Consider the following 21205-nt stretch of genomic DNA (forward strand, 5'->3'; position numbering starts at 1 on the left):
TAATATAGAGGGAACTGTAGTCACCAGACATTCTCCTGCAACTAAAATCAAAAGCTGCTTCACGCTTTATTCTTCTTTTCGTTTTATTATTTCAGTGAGTTTTGAAAATGTCGTTGACCCATGGGTGTCCAATATAGATCCTGGCCTTAAATTATCAGTGGGAATGAACAATATCCATAGTAATAATAATAGTAATATAGTTATAATTATTAAGCTATTTTGTCCTTAATCTACTGCTCTAACAAGCTTCTATTTTCTGAGGCTAATTTCCAGACCAGATTGTATTATTATTATTATTATTATTATTATTATTATTATTATTATTATTATTATTATTATTATTATTCCTATGTATCTATATATATATATATATATATATATATATATATATATATATATATATATATATATATATATATATACATGCCTTTTATATAACTTTTCCAGGTTATTAAATTGGATTTAGCATTATAGTATGAAGTTTTAGTTGCAATATTACCTGCTATCAACATTTCTACTTTGTTTTTTACATTTAATTTGAAATGTTGTTCTTCTGTTCACGTACTATTTATTCACTTTTTGGCGCGACTCTTGTCTAAGTTTCCCTTCCCACAGCTTCAGCAAAGATTTTTAAAGTGTTGTGGGTCCCTTGCTTTATACAAGCTCAGAGGAGTGCATGTCAAGTCAGTGATGCACAACTACGTGAATGTACGTGCGTTACACTGAAACCCTCGGTATAAGATTCAGATGACAGCCCCCAGAACTACCAAGCAGAAATGGTGGCAGCAATCACAACAGCATGTGTGTTACGCTAACTTGCCTTACTTACAATGTATGCAGACTGCGCCCAAGTCTAGTCCCATGACACAAAGACTGCCTATTCCTCTTCCCAGTCTCAGTGCCTCCTCTCCCATAATTCACACCGTTAATGTTAGCTAATGGCCTCTATCAACAATCGTAGAGCCTTTTCCCCCGTGCATTAAAATGACCTAACTCTGGTTACTATCCAAGTCTTACTTCTTTAACTCAATCCAAGCCTATCACAAACCATCAGGAGAAAGCACTTGGAAACAACACAGCCTTTTAATTAAGTAATTAATTTATTTGTTTTGAAGACACCTCCAAGCGTCTTTGTATCTGAGCTTCAGTGCAATGGACAGTTAAATTGGGGAGAGGAGGTATAATATACAAGGACGAAAGGCATGAATGATAAATGGGGGTCAAATTCTGGTATGTCAACTCGACAACTTTTTTGATTTGTTGTGTTTGTTCTCTGCTTTTTTTTTTTTTTGGTAAAATTCTCTGAAAATGTGCCATTGTACGCATGTATACACCCTAGAAACAGCAAATTACACTGATAACCTGTGTTGATGCGGCCTATGAAAACAGCACTCACCTCTAGCACAAAAAAATAAATAACGTTGCAAAGATAACATGATTTGCATCAGATTTAGAGCAACACAGTAATTAACAACAGGGATGTGTGTGTCTGTGTGTGTGTGTGTGCATACATACATACACATATATATATATATATATATATATATATATATATATATATATATATATATATACACACACACACATCTTTTTTCTTTCTTTTCAGCACGGCATTTGAAAATGTAATGTTTAAGGTTTATTCATTGGCCTGCAATAAAGAAACAAGGGAGAAAATATGCAGATTCACAAGGTAGTGGCAGGTGATGTAACCTTCAAGGCCAACAAGGAAGAAGATTTCAGACAGAGAGAGAGAGAGAGAGAGAGAGAGAGGGAGAGAGAAAGAGAGATAGTGTATTTACAGTAGCTGACAACACCAAACCTCTTTGTCGAATAGAAAACAATGCAATATATATTTGAAACCCACTATGTAACTTATGGTTTAGGCATGTCATATTTTTTTTTTTTTTACTTTTTTCATATATATATTTTTTTTTATGTTTTTTTTTTTTCTCCTAAGGGGGAGGTGAAAGGTGAAAGGTGTAATGGTAATGGGTAAATGGTACAGCCACAATCTCATCTTGCGATTCCAGTGCGAGAAGTGAAATTTTATCATCCTACAGATTTTTGTATTTATTGAACTAATGTATTTATTATTTTATTATTGTTATCATCACTCAAACAAAATCACCAGTTGTTTTTTTAACGTATTTGTTTTCTTGGAAGACCATTGAGTCCGATACGTACAAATGAGCGATCATTCGGGTTCACTCTCCCTTGAAACTCATTTTGTTATTTCTTTTTCTTGCCAAAAGAAACTCATTAAAGGAATAAATTAAGTGACACAAGAAACTTAATTCAGTGGGAAAAGCCCTTAGCTATTATAATCGGGTGAGGTAAAAATAAGCTTCATCACGTAAAAAAAAAAAAGAACAGCGATTAGATCAGGGATAAAAACAGTGTTGAAGGCAATTCAGTATTTTAAGTTTTAAGCATTCTATTTTATTTTTGATTTCTTTCTGCCTATATTAACTAATCAGAGTTTAGTTTGCTTGCTTGACTGTTTCTTATTTTGGTTATTATCCGTGAATCTGTGCCTGGATTGCAGCCCAGCACAGTACAGTGGCTAATGGTGAAATTCACAGACTCATTGAAGGAAATGTCGTGGTCTTGTACTGAAGGGATCGGAAGATTGAAACCACAATGTGGGTTTATGGAAAATGGTGGCATTTCAGCCTTTCTTCTCCCCCACACCCTCCCAACCCCACACCCGACCCAACTGTTCTACATCCCCACCCCCCATCCCCCTCCTCCTTATTCCCACCCCCATATAACGAGGTTACATATTTCATCTCCTCATCCTCCCTACCTTACAATTACAATGGAAACCACCTGGCTGAGGCAACGTTTCCTCATCTGTTTTTCTGAGTTTATTTCACAGGAAAATAAAAGGGAGATCAAACATCTGCGGTTGGAAACCTAAACAACTAAAACCTTTTTTGGTTTCGGCCTGAATGTCACTGTTTGTTTGTTTGTTTAGCTTTGTTTTCTTTAAGGGTAAACCATTGCAAAAAATGAAATGAAAAGAAGAAAAGCAGATGTGGAAACTTTGTTGTTTTCCCTCGCCAGAATGAGTTTCTTGCAGTAGTCTGGATTTTTTTTTTTTTCTGGTTAAGTTTTGTCAAGATCAAGAATGTGTAAAGATACTGAGGGGCCCACATTCCCCTCCCTCCCTGCACCCTCACTCTCCCTAGATGAAGTATTCCTTCTTGTCCTCTGCTCCTGACTGCCCCCCCTCTGCATTAATGATGGCAGTGTCAGCATCTGGGGCGTCGTCCGAGCCTTTTGCTTCGTGCGTCAGGTACGTTCCTGCCAGGGGAAAGAGGGTAGCAGAGGGTTAATCCTTGCTTTGCAAAACATTTAAATCCAGGATTTTCTCTCATTTGCAAGAAAACATCATTAGGTTTGACAGACTGGAAGCTGGCTTGACTTTAGGGCCCACAATGAATGAACAATGATTTTTTATTAATTATTGAATGAAGTGGCACTCCATGCCTTGGTAATCTGGGACCATGAGACACAGATTGGGCTGGTCCTCTCCAGACTATAGGGTTTGGGATGGAGCCACTGTTGTCTGGAATATTATTGGACCCTGCACTGACCCAGCTTGGGTTCCAACCTAAGAGTGCAGATTGGTTGTCCCCAAGCATGTTTGGACAACATGATTCAAATATTCTTGACATCACTACCAAGTATGAGATAAGAACGTGACAAACCAAGAGGTATAAGTATCTTACCTTTGTGTCGAATGAGGTACCGTCCTAATACTATGAGCAGGCACAGGAGGATAAAAACAATGACTGCGACCACACCTCCGATCACGGCGTGGTCAATCCCAGAGGTTGTGGACATAGCAGTGGGATCTGATGAGCAGGAAAAGAGGAGAGAGGAGGATCATTATCACTGCATGGGGAGAGAGGTATGGAGGCTCCATGTCCTATTGTGTGAGGAATAACCTTTCCAAAGGCTATAGCAGAAATGTCACCACATCCCTGTGCTGCACTATACTGGGACTCAGCTGCAACTGGATGGAGCGACATCATGCGCAAGGAGTATTTGGGTATGGTGGGTCAATATGTGGGTCAAAGTCTTTATTGGGTTCCAAAAGGCCTGTTATAAAGACCCTGGCATTCCACTGGCTGTGGTGTTGTTGCTATGCATTTGAAATAATAAACACAACATGTGGTTAGCTTGTTTTCATAGGAGCTATGTTTGCCGAGTGGAGTTGAAAGATGTCAGAATCACAAGTCTTGTCCCCAAGTTCTGTCTCCTCCTGAGCGCAGGGGAAAACTTTACCCAGCCAAGCAATGTACCAATATTATTTTGGCCTGGAGATAATGGATAGATAAGGGACAGCAAACTGGATAACAACGATATCACTTTCAATGCAGACTGAAGCTGAATACGAGTATAGTTCATGTCAGTCCTGCAGCACAGCAACACGGAGCACTTCCCAGCACTGAAGCACTGTCAAGCCTGTGGTGTTTGTCATTAATCATTTCCCATTTGTTCGGTGTATAGTCCGGGAACAAAAAAAAAGAAAAAGAAAGGACCCTCAAAACAGTCCCAGAAAGAGTAGGTCACCCAGAGCGCTGATTCACTTAACTTTTGTCTGGGTGAAGCCTGAAAATCTATCAATCGGTGTGTATGAACAGGTGTACACAGACAACACTGTGCTTTTTGCAGTTCTCCTTGGGAACAGGAGAGCTCTCAAGCTAGGCTCTGAAGGTCTCCTGTTAGCCCCAGATCCCCACTTTGGCAGTACTAGAACTGACCAGAACTGGGGTGGATCAGAGGTAAGGATTCTCCTCCTTACTCACATAGGGGTAGGATAAGATATCAAATCAGACTGGCATGTTAGGGGATAGGGGAGAAGGGGTATGTGGGAAGCAAAGGGATGCGTTCAAGCAGCATCCAAACTGTTAATCCAGAAATACAGAGTCAGAAACACATTCACAGGTGGAGTCTGTGTGGAAGGAGAAAGCGGACAACTGGACAGAAGCAAAGAGAGTTAGAGTAAGGAGAAATTGCTGTGACAGACAGATCATCAGAATAGGATTAGAGAGGCTGGGGATCTCCGTCAGAACATAACTGAAGAAACAATAAGAAAAAGATAGACAGACATAAATAGGGTACTCAGATAGATGGGGCATTACTGTAAAGGATCACCTAGTGGTGTGAGTCATACCATCACCCTCTTCACTGGGCTGTACATATTCCCAAACTCTCCATGTTTGTTCAACAGTTACAACTTATGCGATACTTGAATGCATGTACCCTAGGTCAGAAACGAATCTCCGGGAAATCAGCAGCAGAATCATCCCTCAAGAATGTGCAGCTTGCTAAACACCCTGTCACTGCAATCCTGATAACGGAAGTTTTAACTTAAACAACTGCAGTAGTTGTAAGCATTACCAACTCAACTCACACTATCCAAGATTTGATAATGCCACTGGCACCATGCTAAGAAAATAATGAAGACTGGTTAACTTTTGAGTTAGTTCTAAGGAACTATACTTCGGGTGTCCTGAAAAACTATCAGCGGCCATTGCATTCTGGTTTTCATAAACAATAACTAATGTAGGACGCTGGGTCTCTTTTTAAAATAAAATGTTACAAACAGGTGATATCGGACTTGCAATTAAAGAGGTTTTAATTGGATAACCATCACCATTACCCCATGGTTTCTGACCCAAAGTACAAGAATACAATTATACGCAGGACGGATTGTTATGGGACTACGTACCGCGCAGCAACAGCGGTTTCCACTGAAAGGCAACCTACAGTGCTTATGATTACAGCTTCCACTTGCTGAGGCAGACAGCAAAGTCTTTGCCCTGTTCTTTCAGGGGGAAAGAACTCAGGAGGAAGTTGTCATCAGAAGCAATGCGTACGTCAGTGTTCTTCCAATTTGTCCCCCATGGGGCCAGTGCATTTCTGGTTTTTAGCTCTTAATTAGTTAATTACATTTTGCTGAAGCAATTTGGCCACCTTCTTGGGTCTAATGCAGGTGATGATATAAAGAAAAAGACAAATATGCAACCTACGACTCCTCAAGGGCTGAATTGGAAGAACATTGGCATAGGATGTAGGTCAGGGGTGTCCAAGCCTGATACAGCACGTTTTCCAGCTTGTGAGTTTTTAAAGATTTTTTTTCTGACCCAGCGATTGGGTTTAGGTAAGTCATTTAGAAAGACTGGAGTTCCATCCATAGAAATTGATGGGCCTGAGTTGATTCATTACATGTCCTGGTATTTCGAAAGTGGCAAATTAGGGCTGTCCCAGTCAACTAATTGAATTATCCCCTGAAACAGGCCCGGACACCCCTTATAGTAGGTCTTGAGTGCATTTGTCAACTATTCCAGCCTGAAAGAGGGAAGTGCAACAGACAGACAGACGGACAGACAGACCAACACAGACACACAGTGATACTTAAGTCAAGAATGGAGTAGCACGGTAAAGGCAACCACAGTGAGACAGGAGGCGCCGTTCAGGCGCAGAAAGAGACAGACCGAGACAGACAGATGGACATGGTACCTGGTACAGAGTCTGTTGCATCTTCTCGAGGTAGATGATGGATGGAGTGGAGTGCAACGTGAGTGGAAGAGGTGGGGAGGCCGGGGGAGGGGATTGGCGCGATGAGCAGGCGAAAAGGAGTGGGGGGTGGTGGGGGCGGGGGTGGAGGGTGGAGGAGTTGGAAAGAGGTGAACAGAACAGGGAGGGGTGGACAGTAAAAAAACAAAAGAAAAACAACAACAACAACAACAACAACAGTGAAAAAAATGGCCGACACTCGTACGTCACGTAACGAAACTCGCCCCATGCACAGCTGTGGCCTACTAAAAAGCAAGGAGTTGGGGTCTCAGTACAGAGACGGTATAACCAGTACACAAAAGCCAGGCATTCAACAGCGCAGGCAGGGTACACAACTGATCTCTGGCAGCCCTTCTGAGTTGCACAATCAGTTCATGCAGGTTGGTCCCTGAAAGAGGGGTTCTGGAAGTCGCTGCTGTAAAAACGGCTCTTACTTATGCGACATACGTCTGGTATTCATCGTCATGTTTGGTTATCTCCTAAAAAACCCTTCTATATATCAAAACATGGACTTGTGAAATAAGTAGGGAAGTGAGTGCAGCCAGCTGTAATTCAGTTCTCCGCAAAGCCTTTAATCTTGTGCAGCATTACTCCAAATAATTATCCTGGTCTGCTGGTGTCTGTGAGTGTTTCTGGAATGTATTTTATTTTCTTTGACTTTACTCTCCACTCCCCGCATCTGTCTTTTACATTATTAGATCTCCCAGCATTCACATGTCTAAGGACTCTCTATTGCATTCCACGAAGAACAGGTTCGATGAGGTAATGCTCTTGTCCCACTGCCAAGTGCAGTCTGCTGTAGTCAGTGTCCACACTTTCTCTTCTGAGGGCAATCTCCCCCCCCAAACTCAGGTCTGCATTTAGACTCCCTTGGTCTCCCATTTGAAAGAACAATTATATTGGCTGAAATATGCTGACTCATGTGGCTAACAGTAAAAGCAATATCTGTACTAAAGGGCCCTGATGAGAACCAGCGTCATCTGGAGTGTTGGAACCAGATCGGAACCGGTGATATCTGGATTATAGGGTCCATCTTGCAACCTGTGCTATCAAGACTAGACTAGTTTGGACTAGAAGGCCCATGTACAAGGTTCTGTTTAGATATCTGGAAAACTGTTCAGTGATCATTACCTGGATTCCTTGAGGAGTAGTTCGGACTATCTGAAGATGACGAGAGGGATTGCATTTCAGTAACTGGTGAAAGAGGGTCACTGGTAGATGGAGAGAGTGTGATGGGAGGGGGCTGAGTCAGAGGCTCTGAGGGGGTTACATTGCAGGGGAGATGGCGATGGGTGGGGTGCGACGGTGACAGCGTGGCGACGAAGGGATGGAGGTGATGTGCAGGAAGGTACGCGGAATAAATCGTTCAACCAAAAATGAAAACGGGGAAAACGAGACGGGAAGGGGGCAAGGAACGAGCGAAAAAAAACAGGACAACGGAACGGGGGGGTGGGGTGGGGCAGGGGGAAGGGGGAAAAAAGAAACGAAAAATCAGAAAACAAAAGTGAAATAAAAGTGACAGCGACAAGAAGAAAAACAAATACGTTAACAGAAAAAACAAACATAAACGATGAAAAATCCAAAGCTCTCCTTCCTCTCTCCCTCTCGCCATCTCTCTCCACACTAGCACATTTTGTTCTACTCCTTATTTTATTTATTTATTTTTCAGAGCACAAGGTGCTAGTCTTGTATAATCCCAGGGTATACATGATTCTAATTAGCATTTCTTGCAGAAAAAAACATTGTGTTTGCGACAGCCCTACTCTCAAATGGACTCATTCATTTTAGTCACTTTTTTTTGTTTTGTTTGTTGGTTTGTTTGTTTTTTAACAGGGACATTCTTTGATGGCATTCGTTCCACACTTACGAGAAACAAAATACACAGCACACTAGATTCAGTTGATAGCCCTTTAGGGATATTGCCAGACAGCCATTTGCTAGTAAATGTTAGCATAGTTTAATTTGGGGAGGCAGCTGAAATGACAGGCTGACAGGGACAAGCATAAATATACAAGATGGATTTCAAAACTCTTTTTGCTATTCTGCAGAATGCGCTACACTCTTCCCGGTTATAAAAACAAACCCCAAACAACCTTCCAACACCTTACATAACACATTTTGAGACTATATATAATGAAGTTGAATTCCATGTCTGAACTCTTTGGGCTCCAGATTGGAATATGTGATGTCTGGACTATAGGACCCAGACTACACAATAAAGGCGAAGTATCTTGGATGAAGATTTACAAGTGGCTGCAAAATAAAACCATACAGTGAGAATGACCTGTAAATCCATGCTGAAAGAAAAATAAGACCATTTTTGACATACTACAAGACCACTGTGCATACGTTTGACTGTAAAAAAATGCTTTAATTTGCAAGCTTTGAACAGGACTTCTATAACAGTGTTCAATTAGTCAACATTGGTCGACAAGTTAAGTGAAGCATTATGTCAATAACTTAACTTTCTAATTGGAACACCAAACTGTTTTGCAGCTGTAGAAAGAAAAAAACAGGCTAACAAGATAAGAACAATCAGAAAGAATTACGACTGCCCTAAAACAGATACTCACAAAATACCCCCAGACTAAGCCTGGAGAATAAAAGAGGGGACTGTGAGAAAGACCAGCTCTTCAAACTCCACAACATTTTACACAGACTGGAATGAGCCTGGGTCTAAAAACGGGAGCTACACTAACACCATGTCGTGTTGAGTGACGATCCCAGGGGAGTGGGAGAGACCTGCCATGATGGAAAGACAGGGAAAAACACCCAAAACACGGGAGAGAAGAAGCTGGCGATCATACCTTGAACGACGAGTCTGTACTCAGCCATGCCTTTCCCGATACCGTTGTCTGCCTCGCACCGGTACAGGCCGTTGTCAGATTTGTTGAGCGCCTCAAAACGGAGGAAGCTGTCTTCCTGTTTAGAGAGCAGGGGCAGCTCCCCATCTTTCTTCTCCCACTGGTAATTGTTGGGGCTGGAAAAAGAGAGAGATAGAGAGAGGTGGTAAGGAGAGGGCAGAGACGGGGGCATATCCCAGCGTACCACTGTCCAGCCAGTGAAAAAAAACAGTAGCAGCAATCCCAGCTGCAATCCATCAATAACGATAATAATACATTTAAAAACCGAATGGACAGAGGCACCGGGGCAGATCTGATTTGCTTAGCCCAATTTTCTTTTAGTCCCACAGTACCACAGGGGACCAGCAGAGGGAGCCACTACCAGTGACTGAACCAGTAGAGGGAGCAGCCAAACTGGAACTGAAGCTAACAATGAACAAGTCTTACCTTATCACCTCAAAAACACATGTGAGCAGCCCACACACACAGACAAGGAAACACATACGAAATAAAGGACAGACACACACACGCACACACGCATGCACACACGCTGGTAAAGATACAAAGGATCGACCATGAATCACATGCCAAACACGCCTGCTTGATGTCTGGGAAGGCCTTGACGTGCAATTAGGGAATTAGGGGAAGAAATAAATAATGCAGGTTTTGTGGAGGGGAATTAAATTGCTTTCTTAATGCTGCCTCTGGAGGGCCTTAAGAATGGGGAGAGATTTGCATTTGTGTCAAATAACGTGGAGCGCCTTAAGCTCATTGTCGGAACGCAAAAGGTACAACGCTAAGCTGCCAGGGCTAAACCTGCAACATCACACGACAAGCGCTTGAGCGAGGTTTGTAATTATGCCGCTGCTGAGATGTTGTTTGTTTGTTTGTTTGTTTGTTTGTTTGAAGCTGGAAAAGCACAAACAGCAGGGATTTCTTTTGGCTGTAGTGCACACTGTCAGAGCACTAAGCGACAGGTATTAAAATATACATAAATAACTAAATAAACAAATAAACTTTGTACTGGTTCCCTATGTAGTACACTCTGCAGGTGCCAGCCAACGACACTGGAGAAAACGCACCAATGGGTGTTTCTGTCCTGATACACACAATGTGGGGAAGCAATGAAAAAGGCAAACAGGATGTTAGGGTATATTGTCAAAAGTGTAGAATTGAGAACAAGGGCAGTGATGTTCAGACTGTACAATGCACTAGTTAGAGCTCATCTGGATACTGTGGACAGTTCTGGGCTCCACACTTCAAGAAGGATATCGCTGCTCTAGAGGCAGTTCAGAGGAGAGCAACCAGGCTTATTCCAGGTCTGAAGGGAATGTCCTACTGAGAGACTGAGGACCTGAACCTTTTCACCCTGGGACAGAGGAGACTACGTGAGGACTTGATCCAAGTCTTCAGAATCATGAAAGGCATCGACCACATCAAACCAGAGGAGCTTTTCCAGATCAGCAGGGAGACACGCACCCGGGGACACAAATGGAAATTGGTCTTCAAGGCATTCAAGACAGAAAACAGGAGAGACTTCTTTACACAGAGAGTTGTCACAATCTGGAATAAACTCTAAAAGAAGCTGAAAATTTGGAAACATTTAAAAATAGACTGGATAGGATCCTTGTATCACTTAGATTTTAATGGACACCAAACGAGCACGATGGGTCGAATGGCCTCCTCTCGATTGTAAACTTTCTTATGTTCTTATGTTCTTAAGTAGTAGCGGAAGGAGGTGTGTGCTACAAAACCATGCTTATTAAAAATAATGATAATACTAATAATAATCATGATAATAAAAGTGATCATGCCAATAATATCAATATATATACAATAAACATTATATGTATGAATTATATATATATACTGTATGTACTATATTGTGTATATGGAAGCAACTACAGTAAGTAGTGCACATAAACATTAAAAAAAATACTTTAGCAGGACAGATAGACAGATAGCCAGTTTGTGAAAAAATAACTAGTTCAGAAATGTTGAGCAAAATAAATAAATAAATGTATACATACATAAGCAAACAAACAAGCATTCAAAGTTATCCTGTTAGTGGGATTTCAAGTCAAGTCAGGCCTACAAATTGGATTGACAAGATCTTCCCTTCAGAACTCGATGTGAATCACTGAGTCTGTTTTTTCTGTATTTTTTTTTTTTTCAGCTAATCTTCCAAATGAGCTTAATTGTGAGCCTGATTGGTTTTCTAATTAGCTGGGTTGCTCTTATCTCCCTGCTTTACACGGCGGAATAATGCTATCCATTTCCCGGCCTCCGCGTGTAACCCGCGCTCTTGGGGGGATTCAATGGGGGGAATTTGTGGCTGGGCTTTAGACAATTATTGTGTGTCCTTCAATCCTCTTTAAAGAAGCTTGGGGCAGATAAAATCAGGCCCTTTACATTGGCCTCCTGTAAAAAGCTTTGGAGTCCCCACCCCTCCCATCTACTCCATCGACATTGTACTCCTGCTGTAAACTGTACCCAACAGCTCCAAACAGAAAGCTTTTTCCAATGTCAGCATTATACCTCACGTATGTGTTGCTGTAGCTGTTCCCGTCGTTTTGTCTATTGATTTATTCACATCCTGACTGGTAAGAGAGAGAGGTCTGTACCACACCATGCTAAATCCCCAAGATAATTATGGGAGAACAAAGTACAGTCTTGATAAAGATCGGAGAGGTGTAGTAAACCCCGATACACACTAGGAGAAAGCCTGGCAAACAGACACACGTGGCATTGGTAACTGGGAACATTACTACAGTGCAGCGCACAAGGGAAATTGCTCCCTGTAAATCAACTGTGCTCAGCAACCCGTCCAAATATCATCAACAGTTAAAGAACATTTGTTTTAGCGTTTGCCGCAGGATGAAATTATGATTTAATTGAATGTCTGCTGAACATGTTTTTTTGAGCCAAAAAGAAGCGTCCAATATTAGTGTGGTCATCATCACCAAAGAGCAGGAATCTGGAGCTATGTAGCCGACCAATGCTATTATTATTATTATTATTATTATTATTATTATTATTATTATTATTATTATTGTTGTTGTTGTTGTTGTTTTTGTTATTGTTATTATTGAATAATGCAATTTCATTCCACACTGATAAGGAACTGTAAAAAAATACTGTTTTAAAAGAGAGAGGGGAAAAAAATCTGTCTACTGTTTCTGGGTGGAGGTCGATGACGGTGCAGAATTTTCTGCTCCGTTCCAAGAAGATAATGCCACCCACATGCGACGGCTGAGGAAAAGTGAGAATTGTGTCTGCAGATTGAATTAATTAAGTGTCAGGGCAAGTTTGCATAAATGAATAACCCACCCGGTAATACTTGGCACTGTGTGAACAACTCTGGAGTGGACGGTTCCTAAAGGGTTTTCTGCCAAGTTTTCTGCACACGACTGAAGATTACTGCTCGCTGACTCAGCAGGACTTTTCCACAAACGACTTGATGAGATCCCAGCAAATCCATAACCTTTTTCATTCTGCCCAGAAGAGGGACAGAGAGAGACAGATGTGGTCTCCTCTCATTCATAATTCCTGCACTTTCGGAGTGGTTTGCCCCCTCATCAACCCATTAAGATCCCTTTGATATCTCCCAACTGGAACAAGGTTAGGCTAAGTGACTCTGGTTTCTGACCTTCGAGAAAATAAAACAACCAACTGTTTAGCCGCTACGACTTCCCACAAAACCCACAATACTGTGTGCACTCCTTCCTGTAAAAGACATAAAAGGCATAATTTCAACTCAGCATTGCTTTTCTTCCCCATCCTACTGCTCCAAACAATGAGGTTACAGAAACTGACGTTAGCTTTTCTTATTAGTTTAATTTTCCTACCATCTTTAATCCTCTTTCCTGCAGGGTTTAAGGAACTTACCGGCCTTGTAACTGGCCTTACATAAACCTTTCAGAGGAATTAGGCACATCTTCTGTAACCTGAAAACACGCTCTCGTAGACTCCTCTGTGTCAGACGTATATTAGCTAAGGCTCATGTGGGAAGGCAAGATAGGAGAGGTGCATTTAGTGCTGTTGCACAAGTGCTATCGGACCAGAAATATAAAGAGAGACCATTGAAGAGTGATTGTAGTGCAATACGTCTGTATGGGCTGTTCTAGCTGGCTGAGTGATGTTGTTTTTGTTCTTTTTCAGTTCAAGCCCTGATGATGGCTTTGCATTGGTACAGGGGATGTGTCCCTAGAGGTTATCTGTCTGTCTATCTGTCTGTTAGAGAAATGCTTACACACCATGCATCCAGGCAGACAAAGACCAGCTGACTGTCCAGGACTGCCCAGAGAAAGCTGCGCAAATGCAAACCTGTGTCACACACTGAACAATTGTAGGCAAGCTAGTGAGACAGCCTTGAACCCTGCCACTTGCTAGCTCTGAGGTAAGGGTCGGAGTAAAGGCTGGGACTGCTGGGATGAGAAGAGTGCGGCAGGCAGATGCAGGTGGGAACGGGGGTCTTACTCTGGGTTTCCGGAGCCGATGCACTGCAGGTGAAACTTCTCTCCCTCCCTCGGCAGGTCATTCTCAGGCTGGATCCGGACGCTGGGCTTGTCTTCACACGGGGACAGAAGCGAGAAAGAGCAGTGTTAATGCCCTTAGTTCGCAACTGACTAGAGGCCAACTGAGTTTAGTGTTACTCGGACAAACTGGCCGTGCAAAGGGATGTCTCCTAATACGGTCATGGAGAAGAGTCCATGTGGTAAAATAAACCAACAAAAAGATCAATAATAATCACAGATTTAAGATCAGGGATGTTTTTAAGGAACTGTAGGACAGGAAAGGTATAGCATGAATTCACAGCCAGTGCCAGAGTTTGAATCAGATTTACTCAAGCAATCGGCTCTTTGGTTTCATAGCCAGCTCAGAACATGTCCATGTTTTCTATACAACCCACATTTGGGGTGTTTTCACACTACACAATGCAGCTTCAAAGCCCAAAGTCCCTCCTTGTCGGAGAGATGCAGTGGACATGCTTCAAGGAAAAACAAAATGTATTTCAAACATGTCCTCTTTAATCCATCTACCTGCTGTTAGAAATACTGTTATACCTATGATCTCAAAGTGTCATCACTGGCATCATGTATGTCAAAAACAGCAAGCGAACAAGTCAGCTAGAAGCATGTGTGTGCAAGCGAATAGCAAAAATGTGTTTGAGATCTAAACCGGGCCACTGGGGCTGTGAGAGCGAGGTCAGTGAGTAGTGAGGTCAGTGATTCGTGACTACGAAAGCTGTGAAAGGGAACAGAGAGCATGCTGTTTAAAAAGGACCTGTTCAGTCAGTGATTGTGTGCACTATTGATGGATATATTTTAATATATTTGAATGTGTGGGTAAGAGATTTAAACCTTCCAATAAGTATGGCTGGATTCTCACACTGTGGAAAGAGAAGTGCCCAGCAAAACACATATAGTGTGAAAAGCAAAGTGTTGGACAAAACACCTCCTGAGACACGTTTGGTAACACATTGTTTATTACTTACATTCAATGCGGATCATTTATCGTTACTCAGCCTATCACATGTTCGGAACAGAACTATTCATTTGAACATCATAGAAGTTTTAAATGTGTTAGCATTAAATTAAAACATTTGATCTAATTAGGGAACATGCACGGCTCCTAAAATTGTAGGTGTCTTTCATGGGTTGCCATGCTAAGGTGTGTAGTGCTCTTCCAGGAGCTTATGAATAGGAGAGAGGATCTTACACAAAACTTGGATCCTCTGATCCGTCCTCTTGTCAGTCCTCTGCAAGGATTCATGGTCCACCACACAGGAAATGATGACGTTGTTGTCCGCTTGGCTGACAGTCATCTCAGTGCGGCTGCTGACCGTGTAGGTTTTGCCTCCTATGTCTGCCTCCACCGTGAAGTCCTGACCTGAGAGAAACACACAGAGCAACAAGAAAGACTGTTAGCTTCTCCTTGAATCCTTCCCAGCTTCAATCTGGGCATGTTTTTCAAGTCTCTTTAAATCCTCGTCTTCAGTAGACCAAGGGTCAGTCGGTTCATTAAAGCGACTAATGAAGTAACGCAGGTATGAGCTCAGGAGGAATGAAATCCTGCATCACTTTTTCCTCCACTCTTAGAGCAGTATATAAAGTAGTCGCATCCATTCAAAACAGTGCTGTGCACAGATACATTTAGTCGGTCTATAAGTTACCTATTCTTATTTATCAGTGATGTCATCTTGAACGGTTTTAATGACTGTGCAAATACAGAAAAAGTGTTTTATTTAAAAAGCAGAAAAGTCTGAAAATGAAAAATAACTTGTCGGTGTCTTCAATTCCCCAAAACCTCATAAAAGTGTCTCTGATTACTGGAGGCCATTGTTAATCGGCATGGTTGTGAAGGCCATGGATTCTCACCGACAAACTAAAAATATATTGTTTTTGATGTAGGACTTTGTCAGAAAGATGTTGAGAAATCTCAGTCACGCTGAATTTGGCAGTTGCGTTTTCTGTGAAGACGAATAATGCCATATATTCTGTTAAGGAATCTGTGGAGCTGTGATTCATTCCTATAACTAACAGCTTCACAAGAAACGGATCTATTTATAGACTTCTGCAGATGCTGTTCCAGGCTCAAAGTTAAAAAATTGATGAGGGAAAGTCCCCATGTTAACAAGCTCGATAGTACCACTAGCTTGGTACACAGTATGTTTTGCTGAATCTAGGTGGTATTCACTACAAAATACAGTATAGAAATAAAAACACAGTCAGTTTACAAAAATAGACCTAAAGCCATTGACAATGTGGTTTTAGTACATTTAATTTAATTTTGAATCAGTTTTGACTGCAGTTGCTGTGATAAAAATTAGAAGTCAGTGTGATACAAAGTCATTTACAACTGTCAGGGGGGAGGCTCAAATTCTTAAAATATTGTACAGTGTTTTCATTTTGCACTCATTCTGATGTGTAAATGGGTTTGGGAAAAGTGTTATTTTATTAGTAGAACTGGGTAAGGGTGTAAGGAAGAAAGAAAGAAAGAAAGAAAGAAAGAAAGAAAGAAAGAAAGAAAGAAAGAAAGAAAGAAAGAAAGAATGAACGAATGAATGAAAAGAACAAATGAAAGAAAGAAAGAACCATCTGAAAGATCTGTATGACAGAACATAAATAACAGGCTCCTTGCACCTTGCAATGGCATCATTGCTACAAGCGTAAATCAAACACAATTGCGGTTGCTTATAAAAACCTGGCACGCTCCATTGCTTTCTTTCTCTTACCTTTCAGTTCCTCCTCTCCTTTGTACCAGCGCAGTTTGGCGGGGGGCTTGCTGCCAGAGCTGGTGCAGGTCAAGTGGAGCCTACCTCCCTCCTGGATGGGTTCGCTGTAGCCTTTAATCAGAGGCTTCTGAGGAACTCCTGTGACACACAAGGGGGGAAGAACCCATTGAGTCAGCCAAACCGAGCAAGCAGGCAAGCATGCACCCAGACATCTATCTCACTCCACTCCCTACCTACCACTTCCTACAGGAAGCAGGAAAGCTGGCCACTGAAGCTGTGAAAGTGTCGGCTGTGAAAGCCAGCAAGAAATTCCCCTTGGGGAGCTATCACTCTCTATTTTCTACTTATTTAATTGCGATCATGCGAGAGGAATATCTTTGTTTTTTCTGGCAGGGTTTTCCAGTGGCTCAGCTAATCAAAAGACTGGACACAATAGTCCACACTGTGCTGGTTCCAATTTGAGTCCCATAGTCCATATATCCATGGTAAAAATATGGGATATACAGTCCAGAAAGCACTGGCTCCAATCTGGGCCCTATAAGCCAGACATCGCCGGATCCAGTCTTGTGTGCTTGTGTGAATGAGTCTTTCCTACAGTGCTAGAGCTACAGGTGGTACTGTGGACCAGCAGTGCGTGAAGAAGGAGGTGGTATGACTGCTAATGTAAACATTTAAACTGTCTCACTCCACTTCAGTGTTATTCCAGCTGTCATAGCACATTCATATCAATTACAGGCAAATCCAAATGGGAAGCACTTGAAAAGGAAAAACAACTGGGAAATCTACATTAATTAATTTAAATTTAAAATAAGAGTAATAATAATAGCCTTCATGAATAATCTGATGAATCTCATCCTACAACTTCAGGGGACAATAGAGGAGCCCTGAACACTTCAGAGGAAGCAGATGCATTAAGACACAAATGCAAGTGTGTTGCTAAGGGAATGGTGGGCAGAGAGAGGTGCTTCTTGGGTTTGATAGAGCTTCTCTGGAGACTCTTTCAAGTTGTGACACTATGACATCCTCTCCTTTCCCATTTCTGTCCTCATGCAGCACTCCCCATTACAACTGTGGAGGTCAGCAGCTCTGTGATGTATGGCAGGTTACCTACATAGCCCCCTTAACCTCCCCTGAGATTAAAATAAATAGTGTATTTTTTTGTGACATATTCTTTCGGAACTTCAGAAATGAGCAAACTTGCTTGTAACGTGGAGTTTTTAACAATAGAACTAAAACTAAAAACAGGTCATGCAAATCAACAATGATGAAACAAACAGCGCTATAAGTTATACAGCGACAACTCCGCTGGTCTCCGGGGGATGCCTTTGGCCTGTGGGACGTAAAAGGAGAGACACTAATGTAACAATACATCTCCAAATCCCAAATAAGTCGGAGATCTGCATTAGCATTAAGTAATTTTCAAAGTGACACTTTTCCCATTAACCTTCTTCAACATTAACCAGCCCCCAGAGACAAAGATAACATACATCTTTGCTGTGAAATGCGCAACTGTTGAGATATCGCCTTCTCGAGCGGACGCAGTGCAAACTGTCGACACCCCAATTCCAACCAGAGACATGGGGTGGCTTGGGGGCGTACAAGCAGATTGTTAGTTGTCGATCGATCAGTGGAGCCAGTACGGTCCTTTATTTGGGTAAGGCAACTATGACCCTGACGGCACCAAAACCGATGGCCCAAAACACGACCCTCTTAACCAAACAGAACTCAGCATTTCCAAGCTCCTTCAAAGTTGATGATATAAGGGAGACCTAAAAAAACCTGCTGGAGTAGCATAGGGGGGTGGCCAGTGCTCCCCAGGACCAGGGCTGCAGATCTCGGTCTGGAATTTAATTTCTGCTGTGGGACAACTCACTGGTCCATGTTTTGTAACCCAGCAGCTCTGGAATCTTTATTGCAACTCATGCCTAGTTTTCAGACCGACGGTGAAGTGTTACCATGCTATGTTGGGCGATGCCGAGTAGGAAAGCACAACAAGAAGCTCCCGGCGCAGGCTGCTAAAGGAGTCAAATGCCTCAAGTCAGTGAGACAGTGAAGGGATTGGATGCAAAACCCTCCAAAATCCTCCAAGGCAACCCCAAAAGAGAACTTCACACACCACAGGGGACAAACTGAGGAGAGCAGGAGGCATTTTAAGATGGAGAATAAGAAGGCTCCACTGCAAAGATTTGTGCGAATCTGGGCCAAAATCCCCAGCAATGCCAGTTGAGACTGCCTCCATGTTTGTTTGTTTTTTCGAGAAACTGGGATGAAATTCTGGGTTCGATTCACGGAAGGAATCCCTATGAGCATGCTGGGCCAGTTAAAGCTCCTCTCCTTGATATGTACCTGGGTCTAAGCTGCCCTTATCCTAACATGCATTCCTACTCAAAAGTATTATTATACATTTTCACAGCTGAGGCTTTTGCCCAAAGTGACTTAAACAAGCACCCTTTCACCCCAGATACCTGGCAGATGAAATTCAATGTGGACAAGTGCAAGGTATTACATGCAGGTAATAAAAATGTCCACTATAATTACACTACGGGAGGAATAGAACTGGATGAAGTATCGCATGAGAAAGACCTAGGAGTCTATGTGGACTCCTCACTTTCTCCATCCAAGGGCAGTAATGTTCAGACTGTACAATGCACTAGTTAGAGCTCATCTGGATACTGTGTACAGTTCTGGGCTCCACACTTCAAGAAAGATATCGCTGCTCTAGAGGCAGTTCAGAGTAGAGCAACCAGACTTATTCCAGGTCTGAAGGGACACATGGACCCAGGTACACAATTGGAAATTGGGCTTCAAGGCATTCAAAATGGAAAACAGGAGACACTTCTTCACACAGAGAGTCATCACAATCTGGAACAAACTCCCAAGTGAAGTTGAAGCTGAAAATGTGGGAACATTTAAAATAGACTGGATGGGATCCTCGGATCATTTTGTTATTAATGGACACCAAACGAGCACAATGGGTCAAATGGCCTCCTCTCGTTTGTAAACTTTCTTTTGTTTTTATGTTCTTTCAGACAGACCACTTTGTGCCAGAGGATTCTTTGTAATGTACTTTGGTCAAAGACACATCAGCACTCACAGGGAATCTGAACCCATGATCCTCTACTCAGAAGTCCAGAGTCCTAACCACTACCCCACCCTGATGTCAGTAAGAGTGGAATACGCATTGCACAGACAATGCCAATTTTTCTTTCCATTTTTTCTTAAATAAATATCCATAAATCCTTCTTCTCTGTCATTTGCAGATAATGCTAATAAAAATGAGAGGACTTTTCTTAGTAAGCTTCTTCTTTTTTTTTTGCGTACAAAACTAATTACTCTGCTGTCGTGGGAAGGTGACTTTTCCATAACGTGGATGATGGGCGTGTCCTGAGAGCCTTGCGGTGGCAGGAACAGGCAGAGCAGCCTCAATGTCATATGTTTGTGTGGCTCTGTTGAGGAACACAGTTGTGATTCTTCTAGTCTGGGAAGCTTTTCAAATGCTTTTATTTTGGATGAGAAGGAGCAATTTTATGGAGTACAGGCCCAGATTAGAACCGGTGCTATGTGGATTATGAAGCCCATACTGGAGTCAACAATGTCTGGACTACAGGACCAGATGGGAAGCAGAGTTGTCTGGACTATAGCGCCAGATAGGAAAAAAAAATGTTTAGAAAAACATTATTACAGGTGCAGCCTGTGTTACTAAAAGATCCACCTGAGGGCCCCCTTTGTATATCTGATCATCAAGAGCTAACTGATTGAATTCAATTATCCTGCCTTTAGATCACTCTACTTAGCATTGCATTCTGTTTTTTTTTTTCTTTCATTCTTTTATATTTTCCTGGGAGCATCTAATGTTCCCATTATGTATAACTCAATTATCTAATAAACTAGAAGTGGAGGCCTCACCCACACGAACAGCACCGCTCCCTAGCCATCACAGGAAGCAGAAGGAGAAGGAGAGGCTCAGGGGAGAAGAGGGATGACAGGGAAACAGAAAAAGAAAGGAGAAAGGGAGGGAGACACGAGACAGGGGCACAGACCCTTACCCAGGACGGTGACAGTGGCCTTGGCAGTGCGGACGGGCATGGTGAAGATGGAGCAGGTGTACTCCCCTTCATCCAAAAGACTGACGTCAGAGATGCTAATGGACAGCTCCGTGGGAGTGGACCTCACCAGCTGGATTCGGTTATCCCTCAGGGCTGAGAGAGGCAGAGAGAGGGCGAGGGAGAGAAAGAGGGATTTGATTTTTGGAAAATAAGAAAAACAAAAACAAAAACTGTTGCTCAACACCCCCTGCACAATGGAAATGAAGGACACCCTCCTCAAGCGATACATTTCACCTCGTCCAAGGAGACACCAGAGCTGTAAACAACTGCGCACCATTGCACGCTCCTGTTTTCCAGCAACTCAACTCATCTTCTCCGTTTGACGAATAGACATTTGAGCCCGGCCTGAAAATAAATGAGCCCCATGATGTCTCTGTATGAACCTTCAGAGTGTGTATCTAACACCGTAATAAAAAGGGGGGAGTGGA

At 42.3% G+C, this 21205-nt stretch overlaps 1 protein-coding gene across 4 annotated transcripts in view; it reads right to left on the reverse strand.

Moving 5' to 3' along the window:
• Positions 1-2762: 2762 nt before the first annotated feature.
• Positions 2763-21205, reverse strand: part of cadm3 (cell adhesion molecule 3) — a 58057-nt gene continuing 39614 nt past the window's right edge. For 2 of the 4 annotated variants that reach the window (XM_066723154.1, XM_066723155.1), the window contains exons 4-12: positions 20718-20870; positions 16672-16809; positions 15156-15326; positions 13914-14004; positions 9399-9571; positions 7723-7848; positions 6535-6555; positions 3735-3860; positions 2763-3306 (exon numbers count right to left, since the gene is read on the reverse strand). In XM_066723154.1, coding sequence (XP_066579251.1) covers positions 3188-3306; positions 3735-3860; positions 6535-6555; positions 7723-7848; positions 9399-9571; positions 13914-14004; positions 15156-15326; positions 16672-16809; positions 20718-20870 — 1118 coding nt within the window. In that variant the 3' untranslated portion in view covers positions 2763-3187. The remainder of the gene's footprint in view (positions 3307-3734; positions 3861-6534; positions 6556-7722; positions 7849-9398; positions 9572-13913; positions 14005-15155; positions 15327-16671; positions 16810-20717; positions 20871-21205) is intronic. The other 2 variants (XM_066723156.1, XM_066723157.1) reach the window with 2 other exon arrangements.

The sequence above is a fragment of the Amia ocellicauda genome, chromosome 14 (genome assembly GCF_036373705.1).
Source record: "Amia ocellicauda isolate fAmiCal2 chromosome 14, fAmiCal2.hap1, whole genome shotgun sequence".
NCBI classification, from domain to species: Eukaryota; Metazoa; Chordata; class Actinopteri; order Amiiformes; family Amiidae; genus Amia; species Amia ocellicauda.